Source organism: Phytophthora infestans, genomic scaffold (assembly GCF_000142945.1).
Source record: "Phytophthora infestans T30-4 supercont1.12 genomic scaffold, whole genome shotgun sequence".
NCBI lineage: Eukaryota > Oomycota > Peronosporomycetes > Peronosporales > Peronosporaceae > Phytophthora > Phytophthora infestans.
This window is the reverse complement of record NW_003303747.1, coordinates 2,195,337-2,219,855: the sequence shown is the minus strand read 5'-3', so window position 1 is coordinate 2,219,855 and position 24,519 is coordinate 2,195,337. Positions and strand designations below refer to the sequence as shown.

Here is a 24,519-nt window from a genome sequence, read left to right as displayed (position 1 = left end):
CGGCTTTGCTGTGTCTTTACGTCGTGGATTAGTAGCATGAACACTTTCAGTTGGTAGGATGCCGATTAAACTAAAGCAAACCACATACACCTGTTGATAAACGCACGCGTCAGATATGCGCCAAAGCTTCACAAGCGTATTCGCAATTATGAGGCATGTTTGCAGAAATCATAGCTGTCTGCAGCGTAAGCATCATCAAAATCCACTGAGGTTTGGATGTCTATCTGCTATTTTCAGCGGTAGCACAGGCTCATTCTCTCACAAAACACTAATTATGAGGTAATGTGACAATGGGCTGTAGGCGAATGTGTAACTTACTGGGACCGGACGAGCTTTGCCCATTTGTCAATCAACTTGCTTGTGCGACAACAAATAGGCAAAGTTCCCTCTGCAAAGTCGGGTTTCGTGCGCGCAGTAGCCACCTGCGTCTAGTACCATTGATTTTGGCGCGTGAATCGCCGATAGTCACGCAACATAAAATCGGTTTTTGAGTGGTAACGAATAGAGCAGTTCATTATTACGACTACGCCGCCTTACAATTGGAGCCAATCACAGCATCAAATTGGATCATTCATCCTATTTCTCCGGCTCGATGGTAGTACGGGGCGACTATACTGTAATGAAGTTGTGCTATGTTGAGATACTGCACACCACGTGGTCGTAGAAGGGTTAAAAAGCAGGCAGCAACATATATTCACAGTCGATTTTCCAACCGTCAGGACTCTGCCTTGTAGGTTTTTTACCGCTTCGCGCGGCCGATGACACACTTCTCCAAGACGAGATGCATGTTACCGTGTAGCGTGTGAGCGAATTGAATGGTGCTCCAGGAATTCCATTTGTTTTGTTTTTAAACGCCCTTGACGTGTTGCTGGGTCGAATTTCAGCTACGTTTGGGTAAGTCTTCGACACAGACTCATCGAGATCTACACGCATTCGTGATGCCTCCGATATTGCTGGTAAGTTGGTCGTTTGCGAGTTCGAAATTGCTACGTGATATGGGCCTATACCATTATTTTAGCTACCAGGATGTGGGGCTCATTTGTGCTCCTCATATTAAGTACGATTGCAAGGCACTGCTCTCAAGTTTTTGGTCCCCTGATTGTTGCAGGAGCACTATTATAAATACCGGCCTTGGGTCACCATGCTAATCACAGCACCACTTTAATATCTTAATGAGATTTATCAAATTTTAAATTTATACTATCTGATAAGTATTACGTACTGTACATGTACGCGACACGAGTGCGATGATTACACCCGACTTGATGATTTCATTAAATGACACAATGAACAAAAGAATGTTTGGCTACAGTATTAATCAGTATTAAACATGTACCGTATTCCTTATGTGATTGGCGACAGTCAAATTCTTGAGGTGGTCCAGCCTTTCTGCCAGCATAAAAGATACCTGCATAGAAAAAACTATATGACATGCTCAAAATTATATTGGTCGCCAAGCACATAAAGCGCGACGACACGAAATTTAAATCAATTTGATTGGCTGCTGGATTTGTCGCTAATGACCGAGCGTCGCCAATCACATAAGGTACTTTATAAAGAGGTCATCCCCAGCCCTAGCTACTGGCAGAAAAAGTTTGGCACCAACAATTCTAAAGTAATTTGATAGGCAGCTTCGAGTTTGACTTTACTCATATTTACTAAGTACCACATATGCAGCAGGACAGCACTTCTAAGTCCTGTATAATAGATGTCTCTAAAGACCTCTTTTGGAAGGCAAGATGCACTGTTTTCAGCTACAACAGATTGCAACTGGTTTGTCATGCGGATGGGGTGGTGAAACGCCAATACCGGTGGGCTCTAAATTGAATAGGGCGTCATACAGTATACGACTGCCTTAAGGCTCCGTCGTTGAACAAGTTCCGGAACAGTACATACATTACAGGAATTGGGCGTTTGCGTTTGCGAGATCACGCACCCGCAACCTAATAATTAATAGCTGTAAACACGTCCAAACGATAGGTAATCAATCATGTAAAAGGTGTTCTTGAGCGAGTATTTAAGCATTTGCTTTAACGAGATCACGCCCACCAAGCAAGCATGAAGACTGTAGCTAGCATTACCGCTATCGCAACCATGTTCGGCTCTCTCATCGCCGCTGAGAAGTGCTCACCAGATTTATTGAGTATTAATCTGCTTCCGCTCGAATCGATGTCGAAGCTCTGCGCCGCCGACTCAGGATACAAGCTTTACCCATACACGGATATGCCGTCGGAGGACGAGCTTAATGCTTTATGCAAGAGCGAAGCTTGCTGCAACATGCTTGACGAAGCTAACGCGCTAGACTGCGTCTTAACAATCAACGGCAGTGAGCACACTATTCAGGACAGTGCCGCAGCTATTTTCGCAGGATGTGAGATTCTTGATGCTATGGAGCTCTCGGGTTAGCGCTACATATCTGTTGGGAATTGATGCACGCAGTGGCGGCTACAGCTTTAACTGAATACTCCAGATAAACTGTTCAGAAAGGTTAGCGTCGAGGTATCGAATTGGCTGTCTGAAATGTCAATACACTTATGATGCTGTACAAACTTGTCGCTCATATCCTTCCCCCCCCCCCAAGCTGATCAATGTTCGCTTTGAGATTTAGTAGTGACCTTACCGTACTATTCCCTTTATTAAGACTTGCATATTTTTTCTTATAAGCGCAAGTTAAATTGCATTCATCAGTGACAACAATTATTTTCATCGGTTTGATTAAACTGTCCGACTGATCGGGAGCCGGCTACAAATTATCATCCACGGATCGGAAAATACATGTAAAAATATAAACTAGATTACAAAGCGCTATAATCATTACAATTTGCGAGACCTCAAATTTAAATTACTTTATTGGAAAATTCCACAATGTTTAGGGTACGGTACTGCCTGTGTTTGAATTAAACTTTGTTTGTAAAGAGCTAAACTCGAAGCCAAAATAATCATTGGAATGCGAATTATTTAGCGGGAATGCCATACTACATGTAATTGGGCTCAAGTAATTTTTTTCGCTCCTCTGAGCTTCGTTTTGTGTGCTACTACAATGCGATACAGCTGTCTACATTCGACGGTCAGGCTGAATGCCTGGACACTACTTCAGCAAACTTTGCTGTTACGTTACTTTCGATGTTGACAACATTGTTGCGTCATTGTAAAGTGGAATGGCGATACCAGTATGTTTAAAAAAGTGTTTGGCCTCTATGTACACGTAAGATAGCTCTCTCTCTCTCTCTCTCAAGCAACCATTGTTCCGCCTCTTTTGAATCAGTTTCAGTTTTTCCAATTTACTGAGTAATAGTTTCCTGACTTCGATCTCAGAATCGCCATGCGCGTGGGGTTTATCGTGTTCGCCACCATGGCCGCTCTCCTCTCGATTGTCACCGCCGACTCCTTATCCAAAGAAAAGCTCACTATCACGTCACCCAGCTCCAAAGACACACTTGACGGAGTGTATATCAAGAGCGGCCGTGACAAATACGTGGTTTTGCAACTCAGAAATCAACCGATCTTCACTCGAAGAGGACTCTGTATCGGACGGCAAAGAAGAACGAGCGGCCGCTGTTCCAGTAAACACTGGCACCGTCACCAAACTGAAGACAAAGCTAAAGACCGCGAAGAACGACTTCCTATGGCACTTTTTTCGTGCTTTAGTGCCCGAGAGATTTCGGAAAGTACCCTAACTGTTGAGAAACATCAACGGAGAACTGATTTGGCCTGTACACGAGCAGTCGGGCGTAGTAGGTTCTGCATCTTTGTTATTAATAACTGTAAATCTCTTGGACTCGGACCCACCTTGACTTAACGACTTCCACTTAATAATTTTTGCGCAAGCTACGGAAGAAAAAAAAGAAACAGCAACATCGACACTGCCTGTTATGAAGTATTGCTGATACAGTAGCCCTACTGTCAACTAGGTGCATCGGTTGTCCGTATCGGAAAAGCCGCCAAACATCGCATCAGCTGAAACCATGCCCTACACAACACAGAAACAACGTCAGACAAGGGTGGTTCTACCAAAGGGATAATATGGATACCATCGCGCGTAGGCAGACGTACCATCGGCGCATACCGCACACCGTCGAAGGTGCGACCATGAGTTCGCACGGCTGTCATCAACGCCACGCTCTCGTCTTGCTGTTGCGCAGCTTGGTCACCCGCGCACAGCTTCTGTATCTTCTGGTAGAGTCGACGCAATAGCGCTGCACCAACGCACACGGCAACGATCACGTCTTGCCAGAAACCTTCGCACTCGTACGTGAACCACGAGCACTCGACGCAGGACGAAGCGCCAGGTGGAGCGTCAGAACCGAGTGGACACGGTTTGCACTTGTCCAGTCCTTTTTCTGACGAAAAGGTGCGTCTTGGACACGGATCACATTGCAACGCGCCACTCGGACGCGAATACGACCCGATGACGCACGGCAGACACACTCGTTCATTGTCAATGACCGAGAAGAACGTTCCTGGAGGACACGCCACCGCTCGAGTTGAGGTGAAGGGAGGTTCGACCATCGACACGTTCACCATACTGAAGGACAACGCTCCGTCGAACAGATTCGCACGACCAAACTGACGGACCAGAGCGTCTCGGAAAGAGCTTGAGTGTATCAGATCTGCAAGGTGGTCGTCGTCACTCTCTTGATTTCCTCTGCCAGCGCTTGATCCCTCGAGTTCATCTAGCAAGTCGTCCAGTGCACTTTGAGCCGCTTTGGCTGCTTGATGGACGGCATCGCCAACTTCCTTTGCGCGATTGTTACCTGCCTGCGCAGTGGTCGACACTGGACTAATCGTCTCGACAGCAACAACGATCTGCGTCATTTGAGCAGAACTGGACAGTGGTCGCACTTGCAGCACGTGCAATGGACGCCTCGAACCCAAGAAGCTAGTCAGCGTATCGGTCCACGCTTGAATCAGTACATCGAATGGCGATTCTCGATCACTTGCGGTATCCACGAGATCAACACCCGTCAAGTCCAAAGCCAAGCGAGGCCACTCCACGTGATCGTAGACCTCTCCAGGTCTGGCCAAATTGCATTCAGTCCCACCAGGTAGAAAACGGAGAGAGGGCGGCAGACATCGCGTGCATTCTACCGACCCATTCCTAGCGGCAACGTGGTTCGGTTCACACAGTTCTGCTCGAATCGCACCTTCCGACTGGACGAACGACCCAGGTAGAGCCATCTCACAATGTGAAGAGCCCAAGCTGGATGCGAAGCTGCCTTTCGCACAAGATGAACACACGCGAGAGCCAACATGTGCAGTAAACGTCCCTGGTGGACAAGGCTGACAAGCCCTCCACTTGCCATCGTTAAACGTCCCTGGCGCACACTGGGCTGTTGTCATCGTAGCTTGGTATCCCCACCCGGGAGCTGCAACGTCAAGACACTGATCACTGCCAAATTCTTCTGCCACAGTTCCGTTCTCGCACTCGCTGCATTCAGTCTGGGCCGCTGCTGCTGTAAATGCACCTGGGCTACAAAGTGTACATGTCTTGGTGTTGACGTCGTAGAAACTCCCTCGAGCGCATGGAGAACACTTCACGTGCCCCACTCGAGGCGCAATATCCCCAAGTGGACACGATTTGCACTCCGCCGACCCCGCCACGTCTTGATACGCGTCTTTCGGACACACCACACACTCTGCCTCGCCTTTAACGTCCACATACGTCCCCACTGGACAGGGAGTACACTCTGACGCTCCCTTTGAGCTGGAAATGGCTCCAACAGCACATGCAGTACAACTTGTAGAGCCCCGAGCCGCTGCAAACTCTCCTGGATGGCACGGATCACACGATGTCGCTCCAATACTGGCCGAGAATGTCCCCGGAGCGCAAGGCGTGCATGAGCGTGAAGCACTCTGGTTTGCAAACGTCCCTGAAAGACAAAATCTGCAGCTGTCAGCTCTCCCGTTTGATGTCTCCGGGGTGGATCCAGGAGGACAGGAGCGACACTTTTGACCAGTGCTGGAGTTTGCGTAGGAGCCTTCGGGACATGGGACGCATAGCTCGATAGACTCACTTGCTATCACCATATGCTTCCAGTCACCACGTGCGTCAGAGTTCTCGAGACTTGAGGTGTTCACGGTAGCTTTAGCCACTTTGACAGTGTACCCATCGCCACAGACGCAAGTGAGGTTGCTTGACACCAACGCAGCAGGCATTGGGCACAGCAATTGATTGCCGTCGAAGTCAGCAGGCTTCGCTAGCTCAAGTCTGGACAAATGTGAGGTCAGCACGACGGCAACCAGATCAGTGGGGGGGTCAATGTGTCTCTTACAATGACAGCGGAAGCTCCGGAACGAGCCCACCAAGGAAATTGTTGTGGATGTTGCTAGAGTGACAAGACGAGAAATCAGCAAGGCAACCAACCCACAGCATGGAGACGACTGTAGTGTGAGCTTACAAGCGTTGCAGCGCGGACTGGTTCGATATCCTCGGTAGATCTCCCGTGAGCATATTGTTGGACATGTCACTGTCGGTATAACCAGAAGAACAACGTAAGAATAACTAAATGCGTCAAGAGAAGGACATAGCAAAGCATACACAAAAGCGAGGGACGAGTTCTCGTCGGGGTCGTGTGGGTCTTCACGTCCCCATAGCGAGAGCTGCGGTGGAATTCCGCCCGTCAGGAAATTCGACGACATGTCACTATACACCGATCGTCGTAAACGTCGTTAGACAAGGATGACGCCTTCGATTGCGTACACCGACAGCGTACAGGGACTCGAGGAAGTGGAATACTGGCAGCTCTGGGAGAACTCCGTGAAATGCGTTGTGGCTGATGTTGCTAGCAAACGTCAATGGGTGAACGAGATAGGAGACGGCGACCACAACTGCAACGCAGACGTACATGCTTCGCAAGAATCTGCTGGCAAACACGCTCCTGGGTAGCTGCAGGTCAATGCTGTTGTTGGAGATATCCCTGTGGAATACCGGTAAGATTTGTACAAACAACAAGCCAGACAGCAACAGAAGAGCGTAGATAGAGCAGGTCTACGAACAAGTGCTGGAGCCGACGAAATGCGTCGAAAAAGCTGAGACTGGAAGCTGTCAGATTGTTGCTCGATAGATTGCTACGTCGCAACACAGAATCGTTCTCGTTAGTTGCCGAAGGTCAGTCCCTTCCTTTCACAAAGCCGACGCACATCTGCTCGAGGGCATCATTGCCGGCTATCGACGTCGGGATATCCCCCGTCAGCTGGTTCTTCGCGAGGTTTAGCAGTCTCAGCGTCGTCATATCTCCGAGCCAGTCGGGAACGTCTCCGAAAAGCTGGTTACTCGACAGATCACTTGCATCAGCGCCACCAGAGAAACATAACTTGGGTTAGCCCCGTTGCTTCACAACTCAAGAGATGCAACTCACAGCTGCTCGAGTGACACCATAATGCTCAAGTCCAGTTTGGCTATTTCGCAATGCAACGACTCGCCTGGCAGATAACTGATGCAGCCGTGTTACTCTCGTAGCCAAACAAGTTTACAGACTTGGCGCTTACATGTGCGTCACTGTGGTCGGCTCAGTGAACGCGTCGCACCGAAGTCCTTTCCATGGCCACAAGAACTCGGCATCATCATCTGCAGAGCTTCTGTTCGGACGAAGTACACGACCTGTGCATGGGTGGGTAGTCCCGCCTCGTGGACACAAGACTTGACTTTCGTTCACCTCATGATAAAGGTACGAGTCTCCACCGTCGCCGATGCACCACGTCCGCAAAGCAGCTGATTCCTTCGTGCGGCAGTCACGGTACATTTTCATCAACGCGTCCAATTCCACTGACGCCAGTGGATACGTCCGATCAACTACTTTAACAGCAGCTCCACACTCCTCCGTGTCTTTCGCTGCTTGCTCTGCTAGTTCCGTCAAGCTGATGAAAGGAGCCAGCATGTCCATGATGGTATCGCCTTCGCATCAGCAAGCACGCACAGCCAACACAAGCAGCGTCAAAAACGCAGTTCTCGTAATCCAAGTCATGGTAATGCTGTCTTGTAACAAGTGACTCGATTCTCTAAAATTTAAGCAAAAAAGAAGAAAAGACAGAACGGGAATCTTGGCTTCATTTGCATGAAATGAAGGCAAGCTCGACACTTGCTACGACTCTTATGAAAACTGTTGATTACCCCCCCCCCCCAGCTACTCGGGGGAGTTAAATTTGGGTGCGGGTCCAGAGCTTCGTTTTGAAGGCCAGCTCGTCCCCAACCAGCTGCTTCCAGCTCTCGTGGGTCTGTTGGATCACCTCGACTGCAAAGTCTCTCGGTTGCGCCTCTCCGTTGAAGGCAAAGTCACTAGGTGGCTTGCCGTCCGGGATCTTGTAGTCCCGGAACCAGTGGTGCACTTGAGACACCACGTCGTGCAGCGGCGTGTTGCGCAGGTCCCTAAGGTCGTTGATATCAGCAGCCAGAGGGTCGTTCACATTGATTGCGATCACCTTCCAATCCGTTTCCCCGCCATCAATCATACCTAGTACCCCGAGCACTTTGACAGGGTAAATCTCTCCAATACTCGCGACGCGGCTGCCGATCTCACATACGTCGATGGGATCGTTATCCCCTCCATGTTTAGTAGCCGGATCCACGTGGTTGGGGTCCTCCCAGGTCTGCGGTAGACATCCATAGTTGACCAGAGACGCGCTTTGGTACAAACGAGGGGCACCCTTGCGTTCGTCCTGCTTGATGGGGTTAAACTCCTCCTCACCCGCGATCTCCATCTTCTCTCGCGAACCCTTGGGAATTTCATTTACAAAATGGAAAATGGCAGAGTTATCGGCTTCCTGAGGATGTTCCAGCGATGAAGGTGCGTACAGAGAGACATGATGCCACGGAGACTGTTTGCGACCGAGCTTGTCGAAGAAGTAGTATCGACAATCGAGAGTGCCAGGTTCTCCTTGGCGACGCACGGTGTGCTGGTGATGCGATGCAAGTAGTGAGTATAAGAGTACAGAGGGAGGGTTCTGTCAAAGAACGCACCAGGGCCTTGCTGGATGCCGCACGAATGAAGCGAACGGCACGCGGACGCAGCGTCGGAATGAGGACCATCGCCAACTGCCTTGAAAACCATCGCAGTGGGATATCGACCTGTGTAACAGCATACCCTTTAATGCAGAAGTATAATGTAGAGGTACATATATTTGACAAAATCTGCTTTTAAAAATTACATCAATGTGATCCCTCTTTATAATTATAGCTATGAGCAATGTTTGCTATCATAAATTGTTAATAGAATCGAGATAAAAAATAATATATATGAATTTTTAAATTGATTAGGCAATTATTGTTTAGGTTTAGACCGCATTCCGCACTGTCCGCGCTGATGGCGACGCTGCTTGACACGACGATGGAGGCGCTGGAGCCCGAGGAGCACGCGGACAACAACGTGCGCGTACCGCAGAGCGTGGAGCCCGAGACTGACGCCCCTGAAGACGAGGACGACGACGAGGACTTCCACTTTAACGCCCCATCCTATTACGACTTGAAGAATCCGTCACTGGAGCGACGCTACGTCAACAATGCGGACGGGTATTTCTCGTCGCCCGCGCCATCTGCCACCACGCTCAAGAGCTCGCCCTTCACGTCCGAGAAGAACAGCGCGTCGACAGAGCCTCCAGCTCCTGTTACGAGAACTCTAAGTAAAAGCTACGAAGATGCAGATAATAATAATCACAAATTAGAGGAGGATAATGACGAGGAGATGGAGGAGAAGGCAATGCTGGACACGACCATGGCAGGACCGGAAGAGGAAGATGTCGAGACAGTACTGAACAAGAGCAACTTACTGGACGACAGAGAGGAGAGCTTCGAGGAGGTTTTCCGACACTACGCGTCGTCCTCTCAGTCTTCAGCCACGTCCTCGTACCTGCTCCATGAGCTGGACACTTCTACACACAGCTCCACGCACGGAGGACACTTTTCTCCTCACAGTTCGCAGACATCTTCGTCATCTGCGGCTTTACGAGCAGGTCGAGAGGATAATTCCACATGCAGCTCGAAGACCAGGGCCAGAGACGCGGGCGTCTCGTCCAAGCTGTTGCAGCCAACACAGTCGTATCTAAGACGACTGCAGGCGGAGCAGAGGATGAGGGAGCAGAGCTACATGGAGGACATCCCAGTAGAGGAGAAGCCTCACCGCGTGACTCGACCCAGAAGTCCGAAGCTGCACACCAAGCCGCGACCTTCGAACCCGAACGACGTGTCTCGGATGAGCAGCACGAGTCGAGAGCTGCTGAAGATTCAGGAAGAGAGACTGTACTTGCAGCTGGAGAAACTCAAGATTCGAGAGTTCCACGAGAAGACAAAAGTGCAGCGACCTCCGACCAACGTGCATCAGCGATCGACGAAGCAGCTGACGGTCCCGCAGACTCCGCATTTCGCGGTGGAGAATCGTATTCGACGCGCCCACAGCGGGGGCGAGGGGAGCGAGTCCGGACAAGACAAGCCCAGTCCGCCAATTGCTGCCGAGAAGCTGCTTACTCGTGATTTTTCGCTGCCATTGCCACCACATCGAGAGACTCGACATGCTGTAACGGTAAGAGCTTGTTGAGCAGTCGATGGGGTGGTGTTCAATGAACTAACGCTCACTTTGTGGTGCTCGACTGCGTTGTTACTTTCAGACACCGCATTCCCCGCAGCTCCTTACAGCAACTCGAGCGGCACAGCGTCCACCACCAGCGCCAGTGTCACGTGAACACGAGAAACACGCCGTTCCGATCTATACTCGCTCCAAATCTGGTGGTCTCACGCAGGTAAAGCAGCTTTTTAACGAGTTTTCTTCTGTTTCAGCTCTGTAACAAACGATGTATTTCTTGGTTACCAGCCCATGACTCCACAACTCCAGACAAGCCGACGAGCTGCAACGCATCGCCGACCGGTGGAGGTTGTCGACCATGATGCGGAGGAGCTGGCGAAAAAGTTTCACGCGAGACCGTTGAACAGAAATATTCTCGCACCGAAATCGCGTCCTCAGAACTCGCCAGCCAAATCGGACACTAAAGCTCGGTTGACTCAGCCAAAAGCGTCGACAAGTGCTCGGTCAGTAACCCGTCCAAGTGCCTCGGAGCGTGCTGCATCTGTGTCTGCTAATCTGGAACGGCACCGTAAGGAGCGTGAACAGCGACTGAAGGCTCGTCAAGCAGGCCAAACCAGCGGTACCCAAAGAGCTATACCGCCACCCATCCGACGTCCTGTGGTCCCTGAAACCCCACCTCTTAAAAGCATCCAGCGCCATCGAGAGTTCCAGGAGAACTTCCGTCGCAAGATCGAAGCTGAGGAAAAAGAAAAGGACAAGCAGCACCAGTTCAGAGCGAATCCCATGCGCGTAGCCTCCACACCTGCCAAGTTTGAGGGCTCCACCAAGCCTCTCACCAAGGTGAAGCCATTCGAGTTGTCTGGCGAGCGATACCTCGAGCACGCCCGTGAGCGTTTGGAACAGAAACGTCGAGAGGAAGAAGAGCGACTGAAATCGTCAGTAACGTTTCGAGCGCAGCCCATGCCACTGTTCGAGTCCGACAGTGTCCAACCTGTATCCAGCACGAGGCCTCTTACTCAGACCGAGTCCCCCATGCTGGCAACGAAAAGTCGAGCGGCAGAACGTGCTGCTTTCGAAGAGGCAGAGAAAGAACGTCGTGAACGAGAGGAAGCGTTTCGCCAGCAACGAGAGCAGCAAGAGCAGCAGCTGAAAGAAGAAGAAATCAAGCGCATGCGTCGGAAAGAAATGATTTTCCACGCGCGTCCCGTTCCCGAGGACAAACCTTTCCAGCTAAAACGTGACACCAGACCACTGACAGAACCAATTAGCCCGATGCAACACTCCTAGGCATTGAAGGTGCCGCCCACTTTGCAAGGAAGCTCCTCCCCAGGAGAACAGAAGAACTGCAAGCAGCTATAGAGCAACTTGTCATCTTGTCTGCTACAATGTTACGGAGACACCCTCATGTACCTTTACCACCCCAACCTGTCTGCGAGACGACCAACACAAAAGTCACAGCAGAAACGCAAGGTAATGCAACAAACGTGCGTTTACAACTTACGCGGGTGGAGGCTTGTCCCCGTCCCGCCTTTCTTCTTATTTTGTTTGTTTTCAGGACACTTGGAGCAACGTTCATTGCCAAAACAGCAGGACCATGACTTGGATTACGAGGACTGCGTGTTTGACGCTGTTGCTTGTGTTGTCTGTGCGTACTCGTTGGTGCGAAGGCGTTGACATCATGGACATGCTGGCTCCTTTCATCAACTTGACGGAACTAGCAGAGCAAGCAGCGAAAGACACGGAGGAGGGTGGAGCTGCTGTTAAAGTAGTTGATCGGACGTATCCACTGGCGTCAGTGGAATTGGACGCGTTGATGAAAATGTACCGTGACTGCCGCACGAAGGAATCAGCTGCTTTGCGGACGTGGTGCATCGGCGACGGTGGAGACTCGTACCTTTATCATGAGGTGAACGAAAGTCAAGGTTTGTGTCCACGAGGCGTGACAACCCACCCATGCACAGGCCGTGTACTTCGTCCGAACAGAAGCTCTGCAGATGATGATGCCGAGTTCTTGTGGCCATGGAAAGGACTTCGGTGCGACGCGTTCACTGAGCCGACCACAGTGACGCACATGTAAGCGCCAAGTCTGTAAACTTGTTTGGCTACGAGAGTAACACGGCTGCATCAGTTATCTGCCAGGCGAGTCGTTGCATTGCGAAATAGCCAAACTGGACTTGAGCATTATGGTGTCACTCGAGCAGCTGTGAGTTGCATCTCTTGAGTCGTGAAGCAACGGGGCTAACCCAAGTTCTGTTTCTCTGGTGGCGTTGATGCAAGTGATCTGTCGAGTAACCAGCTCTTCGGAGACGTTCCCGACTGGCTCAAAGACATGACGACGCTGAGAATACTAAACCTCGCGAAGAACCAGCTGACGGGAGATATTCCGACGTCGATAGCCGGCAATGATGCCCTCGAGCAGATGTGCGTCGGCTTTGTGAAAGAAATGGACTGACCTTCAGCAACTAACGAGAACGATTCTGTGTTGCGACGTAGCAATCTATCGAGCAACAATCTGACAGCTTCCAGTCTCAGCTTTTTCGACGCATTTCGTCGACTCCAGCACTTGTTCGTCTACCTACGCTCTTCTGTTGCTGTCTGGCTTGTTGTTTGTACTAATCTTACCGGTATTCCACAGGGATATCTCCAACAACAGCATTGACCTGCAACTACCCAGGAGCGTGTTTGCCAGCAGATTCTTGCGAAGCATGTACGTCTGCGTTGCAGTTGTGGTCGCCGTCACCTATCTCGTTCACCCATTGACGTTTGCTAGCAACATCAGCCACAACGCATTTCACGGAGTTCTCCCAGAGCTGCCAGCATTCCACTTCCTCGAGTCCCTGTACGCTGTCGGTGTACGCAATCGAAGGCGTCATCCTTGTCTAACGACGTTTACGACGATCGGTGTTTAGTGACATGTCGTCGAATTTCCTGACGGGCGTAATCCCACCGCAGCTCTCGCTATGGGGACGTGAAGACCCACACGACCCCGACGAGAACTCGTCCCTCGCTTTTGTGTATGCTTTGTTATGTCCTTCTCTTGACGCATTTAGTTATTCTTACGTTGTTCTTCTGGTTATACCGACAGTGACATGTCCAACAATATGCTCACGGGAGATCTACCGAGGATATCGAACCAGTCCGCGCTGCAACGCTTGTAAGCTCACACTACAGTCGTCTCCATGCTGTGGGTTGGTTGCCTTGCTGATTTCTCGTCTTGTCACTCAAGCAACATCCACAACAATTTCCTTGGTGGGCTCGTTCCGGAGCTTCCGCTGTCATTGTAAGAGACACATTGACCCCCCCACTGATCTGGTTGCCGTCGTGCTGACCTCACATTTGTCCAGACTTGAGCTAGCGAAGCCTGCTGACTTCGACGGCAATCAATTGCTGTGCCCAATGCCTGCTGCGTTGGTGTCAAGCAACCTCACTTGCGTCTGTGGCGATGGGTACACTGTCAAATTGGCTGGTGCTACCGTGAACACCTCAAGTCTCGAGAACTCTGACGCACGTGGTGACTGGAAGCATATGGTGCTAGCAAGTGAGTCTATCGAGCTATGCGTCCCATGTCCCGAACGCTCCTACGCAAACTCCAGCACAGGTCAAAAGTGTCGCTCCTGTCCTCCTGGATCAACCCCGGAGACATCAAACGGGAGAGCTGACAGCTGCAGGTTTTGTCTTCCAGGGACGTTTGCGAACGAGAGTGCTTCACGCTCATGCACGCCTTGCGCTCCGGGGACATTCTCGGCCAGTATTGGAGCGACATCGTGTGATCCGTGCCATCCAGGAGAGTTTGCAGCGGCTCGGGGCTCTACAAGCTGTACTGCATGTGCTGTTGGAGCCATTTCCAGCTCAAAGGGAGCATCAGAGTGTTCTCCCTGTCCAGTGGGGACGTATGTGGACGTTAAGGGCGAGGCAGAGTGTGTGGTGTGTCCGAAAGACACGTATCAAGACGTGGCGGGGTCGGCGGAGTGCAAATCGTGTCCACTTGGGGATATCGCGCCTCGAGTGGGGCACGTGAAGTGTTCTCCATGCGCTCGAGGGAGTTTCTACGACGTCAACACCAAGACATGTACACTTTGTAGCCCAGGTACATTTACAGCAGCAGCGGCCCAGACTGAATGCAGCGAGTGCGAGAACGGAACTGTGGCAGAAGAATTTGGCAGTGATCAGTGTCTTGACGTTGCAGCTCCCGGGTGGGGATACCAAGCTACGATGACAACAGCCCAGTGTGCGCCAGGGACGTTTAACGATGGCAAGTGGAGGGCTTGTCAGCCTTGTCCACCAGGGACGTTTACTGCACATGTTGGCTCTCGCGTGTGTTCATCTTGTGCGAAAGGCAGCTTCGCATCCAGCTTGGGCTCTTCACATTGTGAGATGGCTCTACCTGGGTCGTTCGTCCAGTCGGAAGGTGCGATTCGAGCAGAACTGTGTGAACCGAACCACGTTGCCGCTAGGAATGGGTCGGTAGAATGCACGCGATGTCTGCCGCCCTCTCTCCGTTTTCTACCTGGTGGGACTGAATGCAATTTGGCCAGACCTGGAGAGGTCTACGATCACGTGGAGTGGCCTCGCTTGGCTTTGGACTTGACGGGTGTTGATCTCGTGGATACCGCAAGTGATCGAGAATCGCCATTCGATGTACTGATTCAAGCGTGGACCGATACGCTGACTAGCTTCTTGGGTTCGAGGCGTCCATTGCACGTGCTGCAAGTGCGACCACTGTCCAGTTCTGCTCAAATGACGCAGATCGTTGTTGCTGTCGAGACGATTAGTCCAGTGTCGACCACTGCGCAGGCAGGTAACAATCGCGCAAAGGAAGTTGGCGATGCCGTCCATCAAGCAGCCAAAGCGGCTCAAAGTGTACTGGACGACTTGCTAGATGAACTCGAGGGATCAAGCGCTGGCAGAGGAAATCAAGAGAGTGACGACGACCACCTTGCAGATCTGATACACTCAAGCTCTTTCCGAGACGCTCTGGTCCGTCAGTTTGGTCGTGCGAATCTGTTCGACGGAGCGTTGTCCTTCAGTATGGTGAACGTGTCGATGGTCGAACCTCCCTTCACCTCAACTCGAGCGGTGGCGTGTCCTCCAGGAACGTTCTTCTCGGTCATTGACAATGAACGAGTGTGTCTGCCGTGCGTCATCGGGTCGTATTCGCGTTCGAGTGGCGCGTTGCAATGTGATCCGTGTCCAAGACGCACCTTTTCGTCAGAAAAAGGACTGGACAAGTGCAAACCGTGTCCACTCGGCTCTGACGCTCCGTCTGGTGCTTCGTCCTGCGTCGACTGCTCGTGGTTCACGTACGAGTGCGAAGGTTTCTGGAAAGACTTGATCGTTGCCGTGTGCGTTGGTGCAGCGCTATTGCGTCGACTCTACCAGAAGATACAGAAGCTGTGCGCGGGTGACCAAGCTGCGCAACAGCAAGACGAGAGCGTGGCGTTGATGACAGCCGTGCGAACTCATGGTCGCACCTTCGACGGTGTGCGGTATGCGCCGATGGTACGTCTGCCTACGCGCGGTGGTATCCATATTATCCCTTTGGTAGAACCACCCTTGTCTGACGTTGTTTCTGTGTTGTGTAGGGCATGGTTTCAGCTGACGCGATGTTTGGCTGCATTTCCGATACGTAAAACCGGCTGTAAAGTAACGATGGCAAAATCGACCTGTTGGTAACAGCTCAGCAGCAGCAATAAGGTCAAAAGCTGATTATTTGCTGGAAGCAAATTCCAGGATATTTAGCTTTTACTAATAATATTTAAGAAGTTTTTGCAAGTTGCTGTTGAAGTGCTTGAAGTTTCCCCGTATATCAGGGCTCAAGCATGTCGGAACGTTCTTGCGCAAGTTGCACCTTGCCCCCATCAACTTAATGATCAAAAGCGTCGCAGAGAAGCTTTCGAGGTGATTTGCGATGCTGAGGAATTATTTACCTGGTACATGTAAATTTTTAAAATTGAAGAAAAGTTGCCTTCCAAGGACCAATACAATGCCGATGACGCCTTCGTTATCACTTCGAGACTCAGAACGATGCCATTTCAGTTCGAGGAATAAGAGAGCACACAAAAATTATTTTCGCAACCGGCCATTTCTCGCGAAAGAGAAAAAGACATCCAGACAAGACTCTAGCTGGATTTGGCCATGTGGCTCGAAACGCCAAAAGTGGAAATGCAGGTGCCTCAATGCGAATTTGCAACCATACCAAACAACTGCCATACTTAATCTCACTATGGGTGACGCGGGCTAGGCTTACAATGTGTCAACCGCATCCTGAAACTTTCCCACTCGAACAGACCCCCTCCTTCCTTCAGTTCCACTTATTCCAGTCGGCAAATTGGTACGAGGAGCGGAATGTTAGGCACACAGGCCCCAGGCGCTGGCAACTGGGGGAATTCGTTTGGCCAGCGCACAGACATGGACAGCGTGCCGCTCTTTGAGCGCGAGCACCGCAACGACAGCCAATTGGTGCAGAGACTGCAGAACGAACTGGCGGACGCCAAGCGCTTCGTGGAGGCGCAAGCGCGGCGCCAGAACGACCTCGAGTACGTGAACGAGGATCTGGAGCGTCGTCTCGAACAGGAGGCACTTGATCGCATCACACTCGACGCACAAAAGGCGGAGGATGAAAAGTAAAACCAAATCTTGCCGCCCTGTCGCTTTTAGGTCAAAAAGTGGAGAAATAACAAATCAAACTCACACAAACTTGACATCATTATGACAGACGATGGCAACAAGAGAAGGCAGAACTGCAAGAACAACTCAAGTCTTGGGAAGCGCGTTTCGACGAGGAGACGCGACGTCGCTCCATGGCCGAAGAGCGGCTCCGTCGCGCTGAGAAGGAGCTGTACCGTATGCACCAGAAGAAATATGACATTGAAAAGCAAGTCCGCCGCGAAGAGAACGAGAAACGCAAACATGAAGCCGTCATTGTGCGTAGTCTGCAGTCAGACTCCCAGCGCGCTCAGCAGAACGCAGCCAATGGCTTCCTGGACCCCACTGTGAACCCCAAGGACGCCAAACCAGCGACAGTTCGTACGCGACAAGCACTGTCTTCTGCCATGGACTTTTTGGGCGTCTGAAAGGGAAAACACCAGATACTGCAGCGAATTTCTTGCAGCCTGGCAAATTGGGCTCTTGCCTTGAAACTGGAACACTTTGGTCAGAATGACTATCGATGACAAACGCTCTGGCCGAGTCTCTTCGACGGACTGCAGGCTGGTTGGCGGTGCAGCAACTGCCGTGAATGGAGGGAGGACAAGGAGAGAAAGAGAAGCTTGCGACGTGTTGAGGAGCGCGTCGCGACCTTGCTCTTGGTGGCGCGTGTATCATATGAGCAGGACGAGATGGGGGTAGCTAGCCACTTGCATATAACTTTGCGTTTTGCCTTTCAGATTGTTGGTGTAACTGTAGGCTGCGGCAAAAGATGACGCTGTCCTTAGTTGGTAGCTCGGCAAAAGTTCAGATGGCGACGCTGCAGTGTCAACGTTTCAAACTGCAACATACACTTGCAACATGGCTACATTTTTGCGCGAAGTTATTTCGTCATGACGATGTACGTGTATGCAACAGCCAAGCCTTTGGCACCAACTTTCACGCAACACACACGAGCGATTCATTGAGGGTTGCAATGGAATTCTCGGCTCCGTCAGTAAGAATAAAGAAACGACAACTGGCCTGCTGTCGCGTAGAAGTCCACGAAGCCTCTACACCTGCCTGGCGATAACTCCTAGAGTGCTTAGTAGACTTGGGTCCAGCAACCGGCGAAAATACAAATACATGCATGCCTTTTAACGGCTCTATGCCGTGCACATAATACATTTGTATCGAGACCTGGTCATCGCACAGCGATTCGCAGCGCTTGTCACTTGCAACGCCCAGCTGGACAATAAAAAGGAAAAACGCGTGGTGCGTACCGGTACTTGGTGGAAAGGCAAGAGAGACGTCCTGCCTCTGCCGAGCGGCACCACACACCACAATTGCAATTGCAGCCACGACGAAACTTATTGTAAATCTGCTTCGTAGTCCCGCAGTCTCAATCTGCACTCGCCGTCACTTCCTTAACATCCACAGACCACAGTAAAGCACTTACATAACCTCATGCCCGACGTTGTGGACACCATCCAACCGCTGAGCACCGCCACAACGGTTGCACTCAGCTCGAATCCAAGCGAGCGGGAGCCAGACTCGACGAACACGCAACTGAAGCAAGGACAGAAAATCGTCGCAGACATTCGAGCACGCGAGATTAGCGCGTCGGCCGCCGTGTTGGGGAGTTGCATGCCCGAGAGTCATTATCGAAACGGCCAAGACAAGATGGTGCAGTTCACTGGTCTCTATGTGGTTCGTGGGCCCACGGAGTCCAAGCATGTGCGCTATACCATGGACGTTTCGGTCGCAGAGCTACAGTTACGTGCACGCTGTATCCAGCGTTTCCAGAGCTTCTTCCTACTACGCAAACGTCTACTTGAGATCCTCAAGACTTGTCGTGGCCGCCTGCCATCTCGCAAGAGCACGTTGACTGGATTCGAGGACGAGTCGTCGGTTTCCGCCGGCGCAGAACTGGTGGAGCTTTTGACTCGCCCTCGCTGCATCCAGTGCGCCCAATGCGAGTCAACGTACCAGCAACTGGCTGCGGTCAAGTTCCCACGTCGCACTCTGTTGCCACCGAGTCTTCAGGACGTCCAGGAACGATCTCAAATGCTCGAGATTTTCCTCGACTACTGCGTGCGGATCGTCTCGGCGTGGCCTGCTTGTCAGCGCAGCAAGCGGTTGTTTGTCGCTACGCTGGGCAAGTTCATCGGTGTGGATCTAAAGGCACACCTTGCCAACCAGAAGGAAGTTGGCGTCTCGGAAACTCGTACCGTCGTCTGTGTCAGCAACCAGGAAGAGGGACAGAAGGACTCGGACAAGTCGGAGCAGACCGAATCCTCCAGCGAGGTTGTGTACCTGCCTTCGCCACGCGAAGAGAGCGAGAACGTCGGCGACTACGAAGAAGATCGTCACACGGAACCGAACTTCTCCTTCATCTCTAACCCGTCCAAGGAAAACGAGGAAGATGCAGGCATGGTGCGCTCACTGTCGCATCGTTAAAGTTGCTGGAAACTTTACGTGTTAGTTGCGTCAAAAGATAATTCGCTTTTCCCCAACTTTTTCATTATTTTCACTGATACAATCATTTCGAATCGATTACTGGCAGCTTTGTAAGCTTTGATTATTTGTCAATTATCGGAGACCATGAATGTTGCAGAACTGGCCCGAAGTGTCCACTCCGATGGGTTTGTGGCGTTGCCAGTTGCAACGTATGCAGCATCATCATCCGTCGTGGAGCAACTACGCAGTCAAGTACTCAACCGCTACGAGGAATTCCTGACCGAAGCTGCCAACCAGAAACTGGACTTGACACTGCGTGAAAACTCGGAGCGTCTTCCTGGTTTCTACGTCCGCGAAGGCGGTCGGATTGACATGCAACTGAGCTCTACAAGCTTCCAGACTCGTTTTTTGCCAACTATTACAGTGGCAACTGTTCACTCCGTGGACATGCCGCTGCTTAAGTACATGGCAACATTGTGGCAGCCAGTCCTCAAGGAGCTCTTCGCGCCGGACGAATACCGCCTCGAATACATAGGTTGCGTACTCTCCAGACCCGGGGATGGACACCAAAACTGGCATTTGGATGGAGTTCACCGCAACCAGCATGTCCAGGAGCCTGGTAAGATATTTGCGTTAGAGCAACACGTTTAAAATTTCACCAAATTTATTTCCCATTTCTAGTGGATCGCCTCAACGTGTTTGTGCCACTGGTGGCCATCACCGGTGAGACTGGCGGCACCGAGATGAAGAGAAAATCGCACATTCATGACAACGGAGCTCGTGGCACCGCGTTTGAAGGTTATCAAGATCTCGAGAGTGTTGCCGCCTGTGTGGAGGCGGGGACTCCACTCGTCATGGACTACCGTGTGTGGCATCGAGGTGTGGCCAACACGAGCGCAAACACTGTGCGTCCTCTGCTCTACTTCAAATACGCCAAGACGCCTGTGGTCAAACCTCGAGCTGAGACGAACAAGAGGAGGCGAATTACACCCAAACTAGTGTAACAAAGAGAGAGTGTTGGTCTATTTCGTGCTTTCAAGCAACGTCACAGTGGCCTCAAAGGCGAGACGCTGGTCCGACGAGAACGCAGCTTGCGTTCTGAGCTTGGCCACACGTTCAGGTAGAATTCTACCGCATTTTTCGCTTAGCAACAAGTTGCTATCTGCGTCGTAGCTCAAGAGATGGCCCCAAATCACGGGAGACGCTTCCGTCGTGAGTGTCTGAGCGAATTGTTGGCGCGCGAAGCTCAACGCGTCGCTGTCTGCTTCTCCGAACAGGTAGATTACGACGTGGTGGATGGCCACAGAGTAGGCAAAAGCCCCCCGAGCAGGCGCCACTTGCTTGTTGCACACAGCCTGTTGCATGAGTTGCAGTAGTTTGACGTCAACCGATACGCCTCGAGTGCATCGCTTGAGCAACTCCACACTGGACACTTCGAACGTCGTGAGAGTGTGCAACAGATGAGACGCCTGCAGCTCCTTCCACACGAACTTCCGCAACTCCAAGGGGAAATCTCCCGCCAACAGCAATGTCACGCACTGTGCAAAGTGCGAGTTCCCAAAGGACGAAGCTGTGAATTCCGCCACCAGTTTCTCCACGAACGTCAGCACTTGTTGCTCATCTGACGAGAACGAATTCTGTGACGGTTCTAAATCATTTCCAGATTCTAGAATCTGGACACGTTTCAGATTCCGTAGAATGCCCTGGTACAAGTCTGACGAGCGCAGAATGGACGTCACGAGCGTAGGAAGCAGCTGACGCAGCGCAGCGTCCACGTGGTCGTCAAACAGCACGTCGCTACCCGCGAAGAAGACGTGCGTCAGGTGGAACAGTTTGTCTTCCGGTCTCAACTCGGCAATAGACGGGATCGAAGCCGGCGAAGGAGCCAGGCGCTCCAACTCGAACACAAAGCGACACGTGGCGCTCACGATCACCTTGATCTCGTCACTGTGCGCTCGTGTGGAGGCCACATCCGTCGAGTTCTCGTCTCTAGTGCTGTACTCGATACGTGAGAGCGGAGCGAGCATCCAGAAACTGGGCAGTGGTAGATTACTGGGCGTGTATGTGTGTTCTTCTAGAGGGAGATACAAGTGGCACGAGAACTTGCTGACACTTGAGACGCCCGTGAAGATCTGCCGCGAGTGCGCTTCCTGGTCACGAGGGGCGTTCACGAGAGCCTGATAGATAGGAATCAACACGCGACTCATGCGCGTGGCGTCCGCTTCGTCGCTGAACACACCGAGGAGCTGCAGTGTGCGGTGATGGAACAACACGCCGGCGATTAGCTGAGCTGTTAAGAACTCTGTGCCGCCACTGAGACGCTCGACGAGGATCAAGGCTTGATGATAGACACGCTGCACGAAGTCGACGGTGACGACGTCACTCGGCCCCGCAGCAATGAGCTCTCCTAACACAAGAGTGAACTCGCAGGCTTGGATCAAAGAGTGGCTGAGCTTGGCGGAAGACGATGACACTGCGGACGTGGCAGCGACGAGCAGAGGCGTCTTCACGTGACGCCCAAAAGTCTGCTCCACTTCCACGTCGTCCATGTCATCAGGTAGGAGCCCGTTGGCGACGACTTGGCGGTGGAATCCGGCGATCGATAACAGCAGATCACGTTTCGTTGCGGTGTCACTAAGTCGAGGGAGCACTTCTCGGCTTGACTGCAACAACTTGAAGACTTCGACCAGGCCAGAAGACTCCAGAGTGTACTTAACAGCATGAGCACAAGCAGCAGAGAGGAATCTCAGCGTCGTGGAGAGAAGCACCGCAGTCTCAACATCATCTTCTGTCTCCTTCAGCAACGCAGCAATGCAGCGCACCGCCTCATCCTTGGCGGCATCCAGGAAGAAGCCCAATTGGTTGAAATAGTGCTGCGCCTCATGCACAGATCCGAGTCCACAGAAGCTTTCCAACGCAGCAAACAGCGCCGCCTTCCGTGCCGTCGAGACATCCGTGCCGTCCTGCATAAAGCCCGAGAGAGCGGGGAAAAGATACGCGAAGCAGTGGAAGTCCAGTCCATAGCCGAGCAGAACACGCCAGATCCGAAGACTCTCCACTTGCATCTGGTTAAATAACACCGCCGCTTGCCCCTCCACGTCACCACAAGAGACTTCTTTCAGTGCCAAGAAGCCCTTTGTGCTCTGGATCAAGCCACTGGCAATGAGCGCAGACGCCACACTGCGCTGGCCTTGACAGAGCACGCGCACAAGTTGCAGGGCTTTCAGTGACAGCTGGAGCGATCGGGTGTTGCCTTCTTGGAATGTTAACACCTGCTCGCTCTCGATATATTGCTGTTGCAGTAGCTTGAGGAGCCTCGCGTTCGAGCTCATGTCGTGAGCTGCGCGTGGAGAGTGACGAGCCACAGCACGTAAAATGTCCAGCATCTTTTCGGTGGCGTCTTGGTCCGGTAGCTGGATGCTCTCGAGGATGTACCGCAGTCGTGTGGCCAGATCCATGCTCACAAGTGCCTGCACCGGGTCCAAGGCCGCCAATTCGTCGTCACTGATGCTAGTTCCATCGTCGGCTTCAGTGGTGTCGATGTAGACCACTTCGTTTACCTCGTTTGAGTGACTTTTGCTCTTTGTGACGTCATTACGGTGCAAGTGTACTGTGGGGGGAAGCACGACAGTACCGTACTTGAGCTCGGATACAAACTCTTCATCGTCGTCCACAGGCACAACAAACGCGTGTAGCGCAGACACAGCAGCGCTCAACGCCGTGTAGTTCTGATCGTCCAGTACAATCCGAAGCGTCATCGCCAGGTCACGAGGCAGCACTCGAGGCGTCACAAGAAGACCTGCGCGCTCCTGTAGCTGTCGGTTGTGCAATATCTTTGCCACGACGTTGAGAGCCATCGCACGCTGACTGGCCACAGAGCTGCGAGCGAGATGCAACAGCTCTGGCACTGTATAACCTGCAGCTTCTGGGTCGTCGCCGTGGTGGAAAAGTCCCGAGTGCACGGGCAACTCCGCGTCCGTCTTTTGGAGGCTCTTCCCGTCCAAGTCAAACCGTTCCAACGTCGCGTCTTCGGCCACCGGACGAGCGATCTTCTTGCTGTGACCGGTAGCAGGTTTCTCGCTCTTCTTGGAGGTCTGCGTCCAGTCGAGTTTGGCCCGTTCCTCGACCGACAGAAGCTTGGCTTGTTCTTTGAGCTCTTGCTCGGTCTTAACTGCAGCCAAACTCTTGATCATCTCCTCTTTCTGAAGCTGTTCGTCTTCCTCGTCACGTTTTCGTATCGACTGCCCAATGGCGACCTTGTTCACTGTCTGGACAGAGTTCCTCCCCATTTTCTTCTCTTTTTTCTTCCTATTCTTTAGCTTCTCGACTAGCTCTGGGTCCAGCGTCCTCAGTAGCTCTTGCTGTGCCTCCATGATCTCCTGAGAGCTCATCTCCTGTAGTTTGGCTCTGTTGGCTGCATCGATGTCCCTGCTCTCATGATCGAAAGGTGTCTCCTGTTGCTGTTCCTGCTCTTTCGCCTTCGCTTCGCGGCGTCTGCGACCAAAGAGGCTTTGACCGGGACCCCGACAATTAACGGCGGGGAAGCCGGAAGGGTTGGGGGCGAATACGAAGCTCTGCTGACCCGCAGGCTTCACCTGCCGCTCCACGACACCCTTAAGAACCTGCGGACCCTCATCCGGGGCCGATTCGGAGGCCTTTTCCGAGGTTTTAGACGACGAAACTTTGGGTGGACCTTCGCGGCGAGATACTTTAGCTGATGGCTGCTTCTTTTGGTTTAAGAACTGCTCCTGCTCGAGCAGAAGTTGCGCCAACTCGGCGTCCATGTCGACACCATCGCCACTTTGCTGGGCACTCATCACCTTAAAGGCAAATGATTGGCGGAAAATTCGAGATTGACAAACGTACCATACATGACAGAAACTAAGATCAGTGACCAACGTTGGGTTTTGTCATCTACGGTAAG

At 51.9% G+C, this 24,519-nt stretch overlaps 10 protein-coding genes across 10 annotated transcripts; 6 read left to right on the top strand and 4 right to left on the bottom strand.

Annotated features, from left to right (window-relative positions):
- Nucleotides 1-2,058: 2,058 nt before the first annotated feature.
- PITG_22845 (elicitin-like protein) lies at nt 2,059-2,406 on the top strand (the record flags this gene model as incomplete). Its single annotated transcript, XM_002904228.1, has 1 exon — nt 2,059-2,406. One exon carries the CDS (start codon nt 2,059-2,061, stop codon nt 2,404-2,406), a length of 348 nt encoding a protein of 115 aa, XP_002904274.1.
- A 1,501-nt stretch (nt 2,407-3,907) lies between these two features.
- PITG_08095 (uncharacterized protein) lies at nt 3,908-5,252 on the bottom strand (the record flags this gene model as incomplete). The annotated part of the gene is made up of 3 exons (XM_002904227.1): nt 3,908-3,970; nt 4,054-4,879; nt 5,089-5,252. 3 exons carry the CDS (start codon nt 5,250-5,252, stop codon nt 3,908-3,910), a joined length of 1,053 nt encoding a protein of 350 aa, XP_002904273.1.
- Nucleotides 5,253-8,136: 2,884 nt separating this feature from the next.
- On the bottom strand, nt 8,137-9,025 carry PITG_08094 (inorganic pyrophosphatase; the record flags this gene model as incomplete). Its single annotated transcript, XM_002904226.1, has 2 exons — nt 8,137-8,892; nt 8,957-9,025. The coding sequence occupies 2 exons, from the start codon at nt 9,023-9,025 to the stop codon at nt 8,137-8,139; spliced, it is 825 nt and encodes a 274-aa protein (XP_002904272.1).
- Nucleotides 9,026-9,299: 274 nt separating this feature from the next.
- PITG_08093 (uncharacterized protein) lies at nt 9,300-12,011 on the top strand (the record flags this gene model as incomplete). The annotated part of the gene is made up of 3 exons (XM_002904225.1): nt 9,300-10,511; nt 10,597-10,728; nt 10,800-12,011. The coding sequence occupies 3 exons, from the start codon at nt 9,300-9,302 to the stop codon at nt 11,796-11,798; spliced, it is 2,343 nt and encodes a 780-aa protein (XP_002904271.1).
- A 178-nt stretch (nt 12,012-12,189) lies between these two features.
- Nucleotides 12,190-12,588, top strand: PITG_08092 (uncharacterized protein; the record flags this gene model as incomplete). Its single annotated transcript, XM_002904224.1, has 2 exons — nt 12,190-12,391; nt 12,449-12,588. The coding sequence occupies 2 exons, from the start codon at nt 12,190-12,192 to the stop codon at nt 12,586-12,588; spliced, it is 342 nt and encodes a 113-aa protein (XP_002904270.1).
- Nucleotides 12,589-14,110: 1,522 nt separating this feature from the next.
- Nucleotides 14,111-14,353, bottom strand: PITG_08091 (uncharacterized protein; the record flags this gene model as incomplete). The annotated part of the gene is made up of 1 exon (XM_002904223.1): nt 14,111-14,353. The coding sequence occupies one exon, from the start codon at nt 14,351-14,353 to the stop codon at nt 14,111-14,113; it is 243 nt and encodes an 80-aa protein (XP_002904269.1).
- Nucleotides 14,354-14,811: 458 nt separating this feature from the next.
- Nucleotides 14,812-17,896, top strand: PITG_08090 (uncharacterized protein; the record flags this gene model as incomplete). Its single annotated transcript, XM_002904222.1, has 5 exons — nt 14,812-14,975; nt 15,185-16,010; nt 16,297-16,409; nt 16,799-17,134; nt 17,227-17,896. The coding sequence occupies 5 exons, from the start codon at nt 14,812-14,814 to the stop codon at nt 17,582-17,584; spliced, it is 1,797 nt and encodes a 598-aa protein (XP_002904268.1).
- Nucleotides 17,897-18,499: 603 nt separating this feature from the next.
- On the top strand, nt 18,500-19,709 carry PITG_08089 (uncharacterized protein; the record flags this gene model as incomplete). The annotated part of the gene is made up of 2 exons (XM_002904221.1): nt 18,500-19,367; nt 19,425-19,709. 2 exons carry the CDS (start codon nt 18,603-18,605, stop codon nt 19,593-19,595), a joined length of 936 nt encoding a protein of 311 aa, XP_002904267.1.
- Nucleotides 19,710-19,739: 30 nt separating this feature from the next.
- PITG_08088 (uncharacterized protein) lies at nt 19,740-20,599 on the top strand (the record flags this gene model as incomplete). Its single annotated transcript, XM_002904220.1, has 2 exons — nt 19,740-20,214; nt 20,277-20,599. 2 exons carry the CDS (start codon nt 19,740-19,742, stop codon nt 20,597-20,599), a joined length of 798 nt encoding a protein of 265 aa, XP_002904266.1.
- Nucleotides 20,600-20,877: 278 nt separating this feature from the next.
- PITG_08087 (RNA polymerase II-associated protein 1, putative) lies at nt 20,878-24,412 on the bottom strand (the record flags this gene model as incomplete). Its single annotated transcript, XM_002904219.1, has 2 exons — nt 20,878-20,950; nt 21,135-24,412. The coding sequence occupies 2 exons, from the start codon at nt 24,410-24,412 to the stop codon at nt 20,878-20,880; spliced, it is 3,351 nt and encodes a 1,116-aa protein (XP_002904265.1).
- Between the last annotated feature and the right edge of the window lie 107 nt (nt 24,413-24,519).